Source organism: Cariama cristata, unplaced genomic scaffold (genome assembly GCF_000690535.1).
Source record: "Cariama cristata isolate BGI_N322 unplaced genomic scaffold, ASM69053v1 scaffold7192, whole genome shotgun sequence".
Lineage (NCBI taxonomy): Eukaryota > Metazoa > Chordata > Aves > Cariamiformes > Cariamidae > Cariama > Cariama cristata.
In genome coordinates, this window is record NW_009604367.1 from 107,244 (window position 1) to 120,883 (window position 13,640).

Genomic DNA, 13,640 nt, shown 5'->3' on the forward strand with positions numbered 1-13,640 from the left:
ACATTTTTGAGGGAGTCCATTCACGGGGGTCACAGCTGGTGAAGTAGCTTCCCATCCCAGCTGGGGCATCTGTGCCAGCACCAAGCCACATCCTTGCCCAAAATTATTCCTCTCCACATCTGCTGTTGCCTTTTGCATGGGTTTTCTGCTTCAGAGACAAGCCAGACACAAGTCCACTCTGCCCTCTCCTGGCCTGCACACAGATCCGAGACTGTGCAGTCCTCCTGAATCTCCCCGGTGCAGAGGTCCGGGATGGAGGGAATACAGGTGGGCTGGGAAGAGCCCGGGCCTCGAAGGGACAGACAGAGGGGCAGAGCCCCAGGGAAGATGGACTGGGCATCAACCTTTGGCGGCGCAGCACTGGATGCATGCACGGGATGGCACCTCCCTGCCCGCCAAACTCAGCACCCTTGTGTTGTCTTTTGGCCATCCCAAATACATTTACCCTGGTAAGAGTGCTAAAGGAAAGGGCAGGGACATCCCCTTGGTCCCACAGTCCTCATTGAAAAATAACAGTTTGGAGGTAGAAGGGGCATTGCCTTCCTCCTTTCGGAAAGCATGTACTGTTTGAGGTACAGCATTGGAACGTGAGCAATAAAAACAGTAATTTGTAAAATGAAAGCAATGACAGACGTTTCTTGCAAAAACACCGTGAGACGTTACAGATAAAATAACGTTACATAAATGGGCTAAGCGTTAGCACTATTATCATCAACAACAGCACGGGGCAAACAGCAGTTCAGCAAAGGAAGTGAAAAATAGCGGATGTGATTTAAGAGACAGAGAGAATCTGCACTGGCAAGTTGTAATTACTGAAGCTGAAACCCAGCCAGGATCCTGGTTGACTGCCTCCTGGCTTGTGAAACGTAACCCAGTGTCTTTAAATGACCAAATAATTGGGACCTGGGTTTCATGTCGCCAACAAGATGCTGCCATCAACACGGCCACACCAGGACAGTAGTCTGGCACCAACATGGAGAAGGATCAATCACAAACATCAGCCTCCACGGTACTCATGATTTGAGACATCTACAGCCAAATATTGACCTGAACCAGATCTGCTTTGTATGGTCATTTTTCTTCCCAAGGTGGTACAGCTGCAGGCTTCTTTCAACCATTCTTCAACTTCAGCACCCTGTAAGCATCTAATGTCTGGCCAAAGGACATCACTCATCCATTTTATGGTTCCCAGAATGCAAAGATATCTACCCAATTTCCTAAGAAATATTTAATATTAAAGTATGACTTTCTCAGCCCAAATCATGCAAGCTGAACAAAGTTCTCCTGACGTTTTATGACAAGGTGATTAATAATACCAAGAAGAAGAATGAAATTATACCAGATTATAAACTATTGTAAATCTTTCAGTCATCCCAGGAATAATGAATGTAGAGTTCTTAGGAGAGCAGTACAGATTTAAACAGAATCATTTTAGTTTTCTTGTCAATCAAGATGCTATTTATATAATAGCAGAAACAGACAATGAACTCACTTAATCTTAAAATGAGGGTGTAGCACATTCAAGACAAGGGTTATAGACACTTAACTTTTTTTTCTTTTAAAAAAAGGTAATGTAAAACCATCCTAAGATAGAATTTCCAAAATTGTTGAAGAAAATGTTCCATCTTAACCATCATTTTTGATCACTGATCTCCCCCTCTCCAAACAAGAGCCACAGCGACAAGAAGTTCAGCGTTCAAAGTCACCCAATCGTAGTTGGACTTAGAAAGCCTAAGCTGACAGGACCTACTCTTTTTTCAAAGACTTAAGTAAAGAAGTTTAAGAGTATGGTCAAAAGTATACTGGCCTAAGCATCTACTGGACCAAAATGCCCCAAACTTCCCTGGCATGGGTTATGGAGTCAAGCAAAAAGCAAATGCAAACACTTCACAAGTTGTTCTAGAAATGCTGTTAAGTCTTCGACCCCCACCTTGAGGCAAGGGTTATGGCCTTGTTCTGCTTCTGGCTGCACGGGGGAACTCTGCACTCTCTGACCCCTTGAGGCAGGCTGTCCTAGACATTACCTCAATGCAATAATTAATAAATAATAATACTGAATTTGAGCTCGTGCAACTTGTACAGGCTAAATGTTCCAAAGAAAAATGAATAATGCATGCAGAAGAGATTCATTTGAGGGGGGAAAAAAAAAATCTAACTTCAGTTTGAAATAAAGCCCTGGTTGCCTTGGCAAAGAGGATTTAATTGCTGTAATCACTACATCTCACATAAGGTCGCTGTTTGAGGAAGTCCACAGTACTGCTATTCATTCTGTATCTGTTCCATAGCAAATAAAGGACTACTGGTCCCAAGAGCATCAGTAAAATACTTCTGAAAAGATTTAAATTATTTTTAGAGGGTTATTAGCTTTGGCAAATGAGTCAAAAAGTCATCTTAGCTCAAAAGCATAGGTACTTATGCTGCATTATGGAGATAACAGCAGGAAATGCCATAATTAAGACTGTAGTACTAATGTTACTGTGTGTCATTAAAAACAGTACCCAAAGTATGCCCATTCCCTAGGACACCATCTGTGTCCTATCCACCCACCCAGGGTTACTACTGCCCCTAACAAATATCCCAGCAATTATCAGAAATACAAAGCCAGAACACCGGCATACACAGGTGCCTTGCACACAACCAAATTCAAATAGTTTTACTGGCACAAACCCTGAGCAACTCTATGGAAGTCAATTAAATCACTCCTCTTTTCTGTGTAAGAAAGAAGACTCTGGCCAGGCAAATTAAACTAGAGATGGGCCAGAGCCAAACTCCCAGATCCAAAACAACCCAAAATTCACAATGCATTTGGATCCTGGTCCAGATTCTCACAGTCTGCTACCGCTTCTCCCTCACCCTCTGCCACCTCCAAGGACGGGACAAACTTTTCAGACTGTCCCCAAGCATCACTTGCTGCATTCTATCACCATCTTCCATCAGAGATCTGCATCAAAGCTCTCATACGTGTGCTTCCTGTGGCCACTTGGCACATTTCTTGCCCAGACCCTCATTAACTTGAGCAGATGCTTAGAAAGCCCATGAACAAGGCATCGTCTATCCCACACTTCTGCTTCTCTTCCTTTCCCACTTGCTGTCTTTTAGGACTGGCACAATTAGAGATGGGGATTCAGTGAAAATGCATTTGAGGACTCCTTCATCAATACCACAAAAGCTTGGGCCACACAGTGAGAAAAAAGCAACTGAGAAAGTTTACTTGGCAGGAAAATTTAAAAAAGGATGTAGTGGGGATGGGAAGGTATATTTTGGGTCTAGTGAGCAACTTAAACAACAGACAGCAGGAGCAGGGAGAGACCTGCTGGAGCCACACCTGATGGCTCGGAGTGGTAAGGGCGACAAGTTTGCCCCACAAATATGGGGCTGCTTGAATATGGCCCTCCCAATGGCACCCTCCTCATTGGGACACCTCTGGAAATACTGCTGCTCTGACCAATTCCTCCTCTGCTTGGAATATCCACAGCATCTCCACAGGGATTCTAAGGAGAATATATTTTAGAGACATTTTCCTCTTACGTAGTTGTACTTAACTCCCAACACAGGATGAAGCACCACTCCATACAGGGCGCTGACAACCAGCACTGCTCAGGGCAGGCAGCTTTTAAATGGCAGACTGAAAGCTGATGGGAGATGAGAGATGAACCCCACCACCCAGGAGCAGCTCCCTGGGCTCTGGGAAGCTCAAGAAGAGCTCCCACTGCAGCCCCCCCATGCAAAGCAACACTGGCCCCACTGCATGGGGGCTTTCTGCAGCTCTGCTGGCACGAGGCACCACCTTCCTTGCGCTGCCTCGCTCCCCACTGCCCATGCAGCATTGGAGGGCTGGCAGCCGAACAGTGCAAGAAGTTAAAGAGCTTTAACTGTAAGCACCATTTGCTGTGCCTCAGGATGGCACACTCATTTGTCACTGTTTTCTTCTCCTGCAGCTCTTTTGATTCATCTGGGATCCAATAACTTTGTTAATATGATTTCTTTCATACCCTGGACGAGTACAGCATCCAAGGCACATATGGCAGCTATCTGAAGCATTAAATACCTCACACAAAGCACAGGTCCCTGCTCTGCTTTGTCCAAAACCATTTCTTACAAGTCCTTTATTGACATAAATCACGTGAGGGGCAGGAAGAGCACCCAAAACAAGAAGATACGTTGACAATTTTCTTGCAATATCCTGTCTCCTGCTCTTTCTGAAAGTTCTTCTTCCACAAGGCTGTCAGCTAACCATCACACTGGCCTTCTTGTTTCAGACCATGCAAAAACTTACCGGTAAACACAAGGACAAAAGAGACTCTCTGTTGCATCAGCAAAGAAATTGAGATCAATGTGCTCACTCAAAGCAATACTTCATTGGCTTCATGGGACAGTAATACAGTTTTTACTAGGAGAAAATTAGAGCAATGCACAGCCCAAAACATTTATCTCAGGAAGAAAGTAAATTTCAAAGTAAACACATTTTTATACTTTTCTTTTAATACTATTCATTACACACTAGAAGGAACTGCATCAAGCACTGAATCACTGTTGTGTCTGACTTGTTTAAACAAGACCGTGATTTACTGCACTGCCAGCTAATGAAGAGCCGTACAAGAAGCTGATCAATGCCATCATTGTCTGGCAGCACAAAGCAGGGACCACTCAGCATATTGTCCAAAACAAAAGACACCCCCCCACACCCCTCCCCAAGGTCCCTGCCAGGAACTCATTCACTAGGACACACAGTTTGCAAAAAGCCACAGCTTGTCCCTAAACTTGAAATTATCAAAGCCAGGAACCTTTTCTGACCCATGTTCCCAACCTGAGTATGAGGTGCAAAAAGAAAAGAAAGGATGAAGAAAATGTTTATCTTGCAGCTGTCTTCCTTAAACTACCCTTTGTGATACTGTGCATTTAAGCAGTTTTGTCACCTGAAGGCAGCTTTGTGTTCATTAATGCAGGTAACTGAACTCAGAGCCAGGTGCTCACAGGCAAAACTCAACTCCTAATCCTGTCTTCAGTGGCTTTCCCTTCCCATTTCATATCTGCACCAATGTTAATCACAGCAGGGGTAAATCACCTGTCCCTTCCTGTAAGGCAATAACTACAGACAGGATAGCCCCCAGCAAAAGCTCTGTGCAGACTGGAGACACTGGACCTCCGGCAGCCCCTTAGACACAGCTCCTTATCCAAGAAGGATCCCTACCCAGCACACCTTCACGTTGCACAGACAGAGTCTAGGCAGCTGTGACAAACCAAGGGCGCCCTTTTAGCAGCGGTCTCCTCCAAAATCCACTTGCCTCCTTCCCCGGCACGCTCTGCATCACAAGCATTTTAACCACAGCTTGTACCTTGCTCTCAGTCCAACCATGCCACATCTGCTGACAGCGCTCTGCAGATCTGCGCCTGGCCCCGAAGCAAGCATTGAGTTGTGCAGGAGCTGCCTGGAGTTAATTAGCAGGAGCTGTCATGTCGAAGCTTTCGGAGACGGGGATCAGCCTAGGAACAAGCTTGTAGAACCCAAACCATTTAAAAATGTAAAATCTCTTTCCATTACAGTCAACAAGGCTGAGTTTGTGTCAAGTCACATGGCATATTGGCACCTTCCAAATCCACGGGAAACGCTTTTCACATCATCTCTGTTTGCAGAGTATAGCAGTGTCTGCTAACATGCTGGCAGACAAGAGGTTGTCAGGGCTCCTGTTATAAACCTTATTTGTCACACACGTGCAAAACGATCTGATGTGTCAAACGACGCACTGCCACTAGTTACACACAGCATTGCTTACCCACTTGTAGTTCAGTACTGCAGAGACGAGATGCCTGCTCACACACCAACTTAAAATCAACATAACTAACTTTTTTTTCCACTTTATGGTTCTGAATATGAGATACAGCAAATTAATTTACATAACATTGCCACATCCCTTAGTGCTCATAGATGCAGATGGGCAGATGAATGAGACAGCGGTGCTGCTGGCAGGACTCAAACAGAAGAAAAGGTAGGGCTTCAAGGCAAACGAAACACCTTTTCCAACAGAAAGTGGGTCCTTGTTTCATTCCAGCTGTACTCAGCGTTTGCCCACCATACATGTGAAGCATTCCCAAACTGTCAAAATTAAAAATAACTAGCAGTCAAACTGCTCACCTTCAGTGAAAAAGCCTGGCAAAATACACACGCAGGGTAAATATTTTTTAATTAATCTAATTCTGCATTTTGGTCAACCCCTCCCCTCCAACTCTTAACAGCATTTCCCCACTCCCATGGGAGAAGGGAGCATCCCTAAGCCAGGACTGCGGAGAGTGAGGGAAGGAGCAGTGGGGACGCTTACCATAATCACCCAAACTCAGCATCACAGCCTCCCATCACTGTCTCATCTTCTTTTACCTTAACAACACCTTAATAACGCTGCAGTAACGAGCAGCTGTGTTTCTGGACAAAGTGGCACGTTCAGGACCCCTTTTGCAGGGCAACAGAAGTCGCCGTCAGAAAACGTCTCAATAAAAAAGTGGTTTATCACTATAACGTTGCAATCCCGTCTGGAAGTGCTTCAAAGCCAATATCCAACAACTAACAGGAGCTTCTCCCTGTTGCATGGGGCTGCTGCTCTGCCGGTTTTATTCCTGTGAAGAGTGATCGCGGACGGCTGATTATTGTAGCAGATAGTTGACCTTTATCTAAAATTCCATTAAAAAGCTTTATTGACTGTAGTCTTGCGGGGTCTTTCAGGATTCACTGGGTCATTTATTCACTGTCAGATATCCATCGGGTTTTACGCTTTTAGGACTGCTCGAGCTCTAGGAAGGAGCTATTTTTCTGTCATTTTTACCTGTTTTTAAGACTGTATGAGGGAGTGGTTTCTTTTCTTCTCCCTTTCCAGTGTGGCTAGGGCAAAGAAGGTTATCTTCAAGCACATGAAAAGCAGAGAAAACCTGGCAGTGTGGCACGACCACTTCCAGGGCAGGCTGGCTCATGCACATGGGTGCAGCACAGTCTTGCACTGCCTGCAAACACCCAGGGAGGATGCCTTTTTCACTTCAGTCAACAGACATTCAGGCCTAACTACATACAACATCCTCGTGAAATTTATAACTCCATACCATCATGCCAGGCTTTCATCAGTTCAAGCCACTTTTTCTGGGCCACGTGCCTGTCTCAAATAGAAATAAGAAAAATAAAAGAACGGTTCAACCCTTTCCGAAAGAGAATTTATAGAAATGGTTTATCCAAGCTAAAAAAAAAATTCTGGTGACAGCTCCCCCAGGCTTTGCAGGAGTGTCCTGAAAGGATATTACTCCCTTTACCACTCAGTGACAAAAAGAAAAGAAAACAGTGCAAGGAAGACAATGTAGGCATTGAATGAAGCAAGAGATCTGGAAAAAAATAGTGTGGATTTGTATCTGAGGAATATGTTATAATGTATATATACACAGGGACCGAGTTAAGGTTGCACAGACATCTCTGGCATTTCCAGACTTTGCAGTGCTTAGTATTTTCTATTGATATTACATACTACTATTTCATATTTTACATTTAGTTCAATGTACATTCGGAGAAAAGAGAAATAACAAATTTAAGCATTCATTCTGGGTTTATGAAAATCTCTGGGTAAAAACCAAATATTCCCAAGTTGCCAGTAATGCTTTAATTCTGTAATTATTTCTAAATCTGAACTAGCATTTCTGATTAATTTCAGAAGTATAATTTTTCCCTTTCTCAACACTTTTACTTCTGCTGAATTTTCATCCTAAAATGATGCTTCAATTAATCATTTATTTCTCTCGCCAGTAATAATCCTGCCTTGCTTCCCCATTCATACCAGCTTGGTTACAAGCGATAAAGGCCATGCAGAGCCTCCTCCTCACACATAGCCAGGCTGCATTCCCCACAGTTTGTATGCTCTCATTTTCTATGCATTTCCAGATCTAAAACCTTCTGTTTTCTTTCCCTTGTTTGCTCTTGGCAGCTATTGGCAGGAGACATCCTCTTAATGATCTTTTTCTGGTCTTCTAGACGACTGCTCAGACTTCTACAGATCTTTCATTATTAACACAGAAGCCTTGTAAGTCAGTTTTAATGGCCTGTGCAATTTTTATTCCTTAGCAGGAGACATAACCTCCTCCATATGGATATATGTTTATTAATATAAATCCTTAATATAATTTTTCCTCGTGACAATAATCATTAAAAGCCAACCAGCGTGTATTACACCTTGTACTGGTTCACCCAAAAAATCAAAAAGTAATCTTTGCCCTGCAATATGTGAAGCATGGCCAAAAGTAGTACATAATCTTTTTCGCTGAGGTTGCCTAGGCACCAAACGACAGCGAGGTTTCTTTGCACGGTCCCACCATTCTACTCCAGACAGAGGATGGCATCCCGACCGCAGTCGCTTTCATTTCTCTAGCATGGGATTCATTACCTGATTTCAGCCCCTTACTATTATTCCTGGAATATCTCTAATCTCCACCTCTATTCTGATCGGGCATAAAAGAAGGATGGGTCGTTCGTATTAGGGATGTGTAACGAAAAAAAATTTGTCTGTGACACAACAAATTGCTATTAGTGCTCACCTTTCATTACCAGCACATCCTCACCGACATTTTAAATGGGGAGACTTGGATAAGGGGACAAAACTCTGCCTTTTTTTTTTTATAAAAGGAGTGTCCTGGTTTCTTTCCTATAACCAAGGGACGATTGTCCATTTATCCCATTAGACATTTTCCTGCAGTACAAAATTACTCCCATTTTTCTTTTAAATACACCCTTTGAGTCTCAAGATGGAGTTAAATAATAACATACACCACAAAAGAAACGCAAGCCGTTCCCAGTGCCATCAGATGAGATTTTCATCCTTCCAGTTAAGTAAGAATTGTTTTCTCCTGTCTCTTTTACAACTCCTCTATACCTACCAGGAGACAACTTCTGTTTAGTGAATAGCACAAAAGTTGGTGTTATCCCTTCTTTAGTTATGATTTCCATCTTTCCTCATTTACTATGTTTCATCTAAGTTTGTCAGTAAAGAAGGTAACAGATACACTCCTGTGCATCAGAAGACAGAAAGTGCCTGAAAATTTGTGACACTGACGCATGTATCAGTCCTGCTGGAATCTCAAAGCTGTGCTTCATTTTTTCCTTTTTTTTAAACTAGGTAGCCCTTAAAAAGTTTAATCATGGCAACATAGCCCATTTCACCTATCTTTATGGTTAAAGTATGTTTAGTGGCAACCCAGCTAACATAATGGGCAAAATTTATGTTCACAGATGGTAAATTTTACAATACAGACCAGACCGGTAAGGCCACAAATTAATCTCCTGTGTCATAAGAATTTCATTGCACACATGTATAAATCATCTGTCAACAAAGCGAGCAATATGACTGTCAGGCACAGCAAAAGCATTAAATGCATGCCAAGCCTCCAAATTCTGCCCCTTGACATATCCAGGTCCTTCAATTACACCAAGCCACACTAGCTGGATTGCAGTATGAAAAGAAACAAATTCCCTGGACCACAGCACAACTAGATTTCCAACTCAATCTTAAATTCTAGTTATTGAATGAAAACAAAAAACCAAGACTTGGCTTACTTAAGCAGAGCAAAACCAGGCTGGACTGATGAAAGGGACTGGAAGTGATAGCTGGAGCTTCACATATAACCTGCAGCATTGCCCTGTAAGCGACATTACTGGAAGGACGGGGATTTAACAAGTATCTTTCAACACAGCACATTGCTAAATCAAGAAACTGTTTCCAATTGTTTTTCAGTTTCCAAGTTTGGTTAAGAATCTCAAATTTTACCAAAATGAGGAAGAATCTGCTCTTGTATGAGAGCTGAAGTCAGTTTTGCCAGAACAAAATCCAACATAAAATGCTACACAATACAGCATGAAATAGTAAAAAGGTGCATAAAATTGAGCATATCTGTTCTTTCGCATATTGTCAGACCTTGAGGTTGGCATCAAATGCTGTGCTGAGAATGACATGATTTTGATCTACCATCTCATATGAGCCAGTCTGCAATTCACTCTGCTACACTTATAACAGATATGATTAAAAACAATCAGTTATATTAGGCAAAAATATATTTCCCAAGGTAAACATTCACTTCAATGTATTTTTCTCTGGCTATAACACACAGAAATTCTATGTATATAAAAACCTTCTGGGTTTTTATGGACATTAGCATTGAGCTGAAAACCAGGGAAAGCCTGCGAGGGAAACTGCATAAATTAGATGCAGGCGCTATCGTGATTGTATTTCCCTCGGCGTAATCCCCTGCCTACTATGTAAACTTCAGCTGAATAATCTCTCCATGGGCCCCACAGATGTCATTTGAAATAATCATAGCAACAGTTGCTGGAGCTCTCTCCATCCTGAAGGACGGGTGAACCATCAGCAGAATTACATTTTGCCTATTACTTTCAGCATTCAACTGAAGGTTAAATAAAAATGCTTGCAGTTTCTCTGATGAAAAGCACAATGCAAGCAAAGGCAAATAAAAGACCAGACAGGCTAGACTACATAGAGCCAATAGTGAATTTTCCAAGGAAATATTTCAGGGCACGTAAAACATGCTGATTTATTGTAACAGAAACATCTCCTGCAGATGAACTGATTCCACACTCTTTTCAAAGAAGGAAATCCCCATGGAAACTTGACTGCCTTCCCAGCAGCTCAGGAGCACCAAGATGCATGCTCCGCATGTCGGGAGAGCACTGCAAAGTGACTTCTGCCCGATGGCTGGAGACGCACAAGTCATGGGGGCCTGTGGGAGAAGATGAGGGTCTCAGCGGTAGCCAGGTTCTTGTGGCTCATCCTGGGGCTCCCGACTCCCTCAACTTCTGCTTCCTTGAAGCCCCAGGTTAGTCACTGCACTCAGCATTTCCAGAAACTATTTTGCTTTTGAAAGACAGCATTTCAAAACTATCTCTGCAAGAAATTTTTGGTGCATTCCTGGCCAGCAGAAATATAAAAACTCTACCCTCGCACCATTTGTTACAAGGTAAATGTTATTTTCGAAATTCCAATGGAAAGAAAACATCCTCCTCTTAGGTTGTCTCTAATACCTAGGGAATTTTATTTGTGGTGTGGCAAAGAGAACAAAACCCTGAAAATTAAGAGCTGATGTTAAATCCTTGCAGAGCCTTAGGCAAATTCCATAATCTCTCTGCTATAGCACTGAGGATCAATGCATAACTGCCAAAACCTGACTGCTCCGTGAGGTTGGTCCATCTACTGACAGCGGATGCTGGCAGAAACCATATTTAATGAAGAAAAAACAGTAAAGCCAGGTAAAGGCAAAAATAAGTTGGGCTTATGGGAAGACCCTTCCTGATTCAAACTTTTTAAAGTCTGGTTAAACCCTATGATATTTCTCACACATTCCCCCCCACCCTGAGTAGATTGAAGCGCTTGGGATATTGTGGACCATTTCTTTCCCTCTGCCTGTGCACTGCAGTATGAACCATTTGTCCCGATTCATGGAGCAATCTGTAAGTTTATTAATATGCATGTGCTATTTTACAAACATTGAATGATTTCAAAGTGCTGCATAAGGTTTGCTGTCTGCTTTCTCAACATTTGTCCCCAAAGTGCACTTCTGTCATGTTCTGCTCCCATCGTTCTCGGATCAAAAAGTTAGAAGTAAGGCACGAATCTGTTTTGAGGTTTGCTAGCGCGAGCTGCAACTCCTCCTTTCCCAAGCGTCTCACATTCTCACTGCATATGACACTTTCCAATTACCTTTTCGCCCTTTTATTCCCCCAGTCTGGCTCACATCTCTCCAACTTTGGTCTCTATGCAGCTCTGAACCCATAGTCTGACAGCTAAGGACATAACAAATATGCAGCACTAACCCTTAGGGTTGTTAGAAATGCCTGAATTCTCCTATTACAGGCAGATTCACAAGTAAAGGTCACCAGAAAGTCTCAAAATTTAAAACAAAAATGGCCACGCAATAGTCAAAAGCTTGAGGAAGCAGGATAGGCTGTCTTGCAGAAAAACCAGACAACTTGCAAAGTTTGGATCCAAATCCTGGCCCTACCAAAGACTTCCTACACAAGCTGAGGCATGTCTCATTTTCTCACCTCTCAGTTCTCCTCTGTACAATGCCACAAAATAGTTCCTCACCACATACGACCTGTGCAAGATCTGTACTTTGGAAAGATGATAAGAAAGTTGATAAAAAGAGAGGAAGCTTCACCAAAGAAACAGAAAACCTTCCTACAAACTTATCTAGCAAAATGGATTACAGCAGTTACTCTGGCTGGCTTTCAGAAGCATAATTTAAGAGGCAGAATTATGACTAGAAGCAAACAGAATTAAAACAAAAAATAATCATACAAACATTTATAGCTCATACTTTAAAATCAATTCCCATGTTCCAAAAAGTGTCATCCACACAGATAATTCAAGACCATTTATAGTTTAGCCCAGTTGGAGAGGAAATGCTTAAATTCTCTCAGGAAGACACTGAATGTAACTGAAGAAATTACATCTGACATTGATTTGTCCCTATTTGTAGACTGTTTAGCATACAGCACTTTAAAAATTCTCTTACCTTAATACAAACTGGTCTGCTAGAGAGTCATCAGCCAGGGAAATATGAAAGGTCACAATGTCACCTTCTCTGACTGGGTTGAGTGGTAAGCGAATAACGACATTTTCATCTAGCCTCAGTGAAGACTGTTTTAATTTGTCTTGATTTGGGTAAACAATGATGCTACCAATCCTCTCCATAGCTGACAAAGCCTTGTGTTCATTATCTTGACCTGCATGGATATTGTTTTCCCATTTTCCATCCTCTGGAGAACATTCCCCATCTGCTGTATAAATCTTATAGAAGAGCTCCACAGTAATCCCTTCCAGGGAGGCTGTTTCCTCTGAAATCAGGGGTGGAGGGGAGCTGAACCAGCTAGGAGATAATTCCAGCTCTGCAACACATAATCCTAGATGACCTGTCAATCTACAGCTGGCCACAACTTCTCTAGACTCCAGGAAAGCAAACATCTTCACGCAAGGCAACCTCTCCGCAGAATTATAGTCATCCCAGTCCTTCCCCGCAATATAGAACAAAGTTTGTATTTTAGGTTTGTTGGAATAGATTGAGCTGTCGATTATGTGAGATTTTAATTTCCAATTAAAAGTGAATTTATTTGTGAAACCAAAAGATGCAGAGGTCAGCATGAGGTCCAAGGGAACAGCCTGTTCAACAGAAAAGGGTCCATACGTGGCATTTAGGACAGGTGGCAGTTTGGCTTTGTATATAAAGAATGAATCCACCCTAGACTGCAAACTGGAGTTCCTCATGATATCCTGGTTGGCTTCTTTGAGGAAGAAGGAAATATCAGCATTGCAGATGTGATAGCTCGCGGGGAGATACGTTGGCAGGTTTGAAAATCTCTGTATGCTGTCCATGATCCCTCCTCGGCTCTCCACCACTGCAGGCCAAAGATAAAAGGAAACAGAAAGACAACTCTAATGTTTGCTTAGCATGCCCCTCAGTTTTTCTCAAAAGCAATGCATTACCAGAGATCAATACTGTTAGTCACAATTACAAAACAATCTGACACGAGTACCATGGAATAACACTGTTGGCTCAAAGCTCATACACTGAAAACATCCCATTGCATCAGCTGGACAGCTCCCTTTCCA

The 13,640-nt window shown here is 42.6% G+C and overlaps 1 protein-coding gene across 1 annotated transcript in view; it reads right to left on the reverse strand.

Annotated features, from left to right (window-relative positions):
• LOC104158009 (transmembrane protein 132B-like) overlaps positions 1 to 13,409 on the reverse strand; it is a gene marked incomplete at its 3' end in the record, with an annotated part of 106,290 nt that extends 92,881 nt beyond the window's left edge. The window contains exon 1 of the mRNA XM_009695566.1: positions 12,547 to 13,409. Within this exon, the coding sequence (XP_009693868.1) occupies positions 12,547 to 13,403 (857 nt within the window). The remainder of the gene's footprint in view (positions 1 to 12,546) is intronic.
• Positions 13,410 to 13,640: the final 231 nt, after the last annotated feature.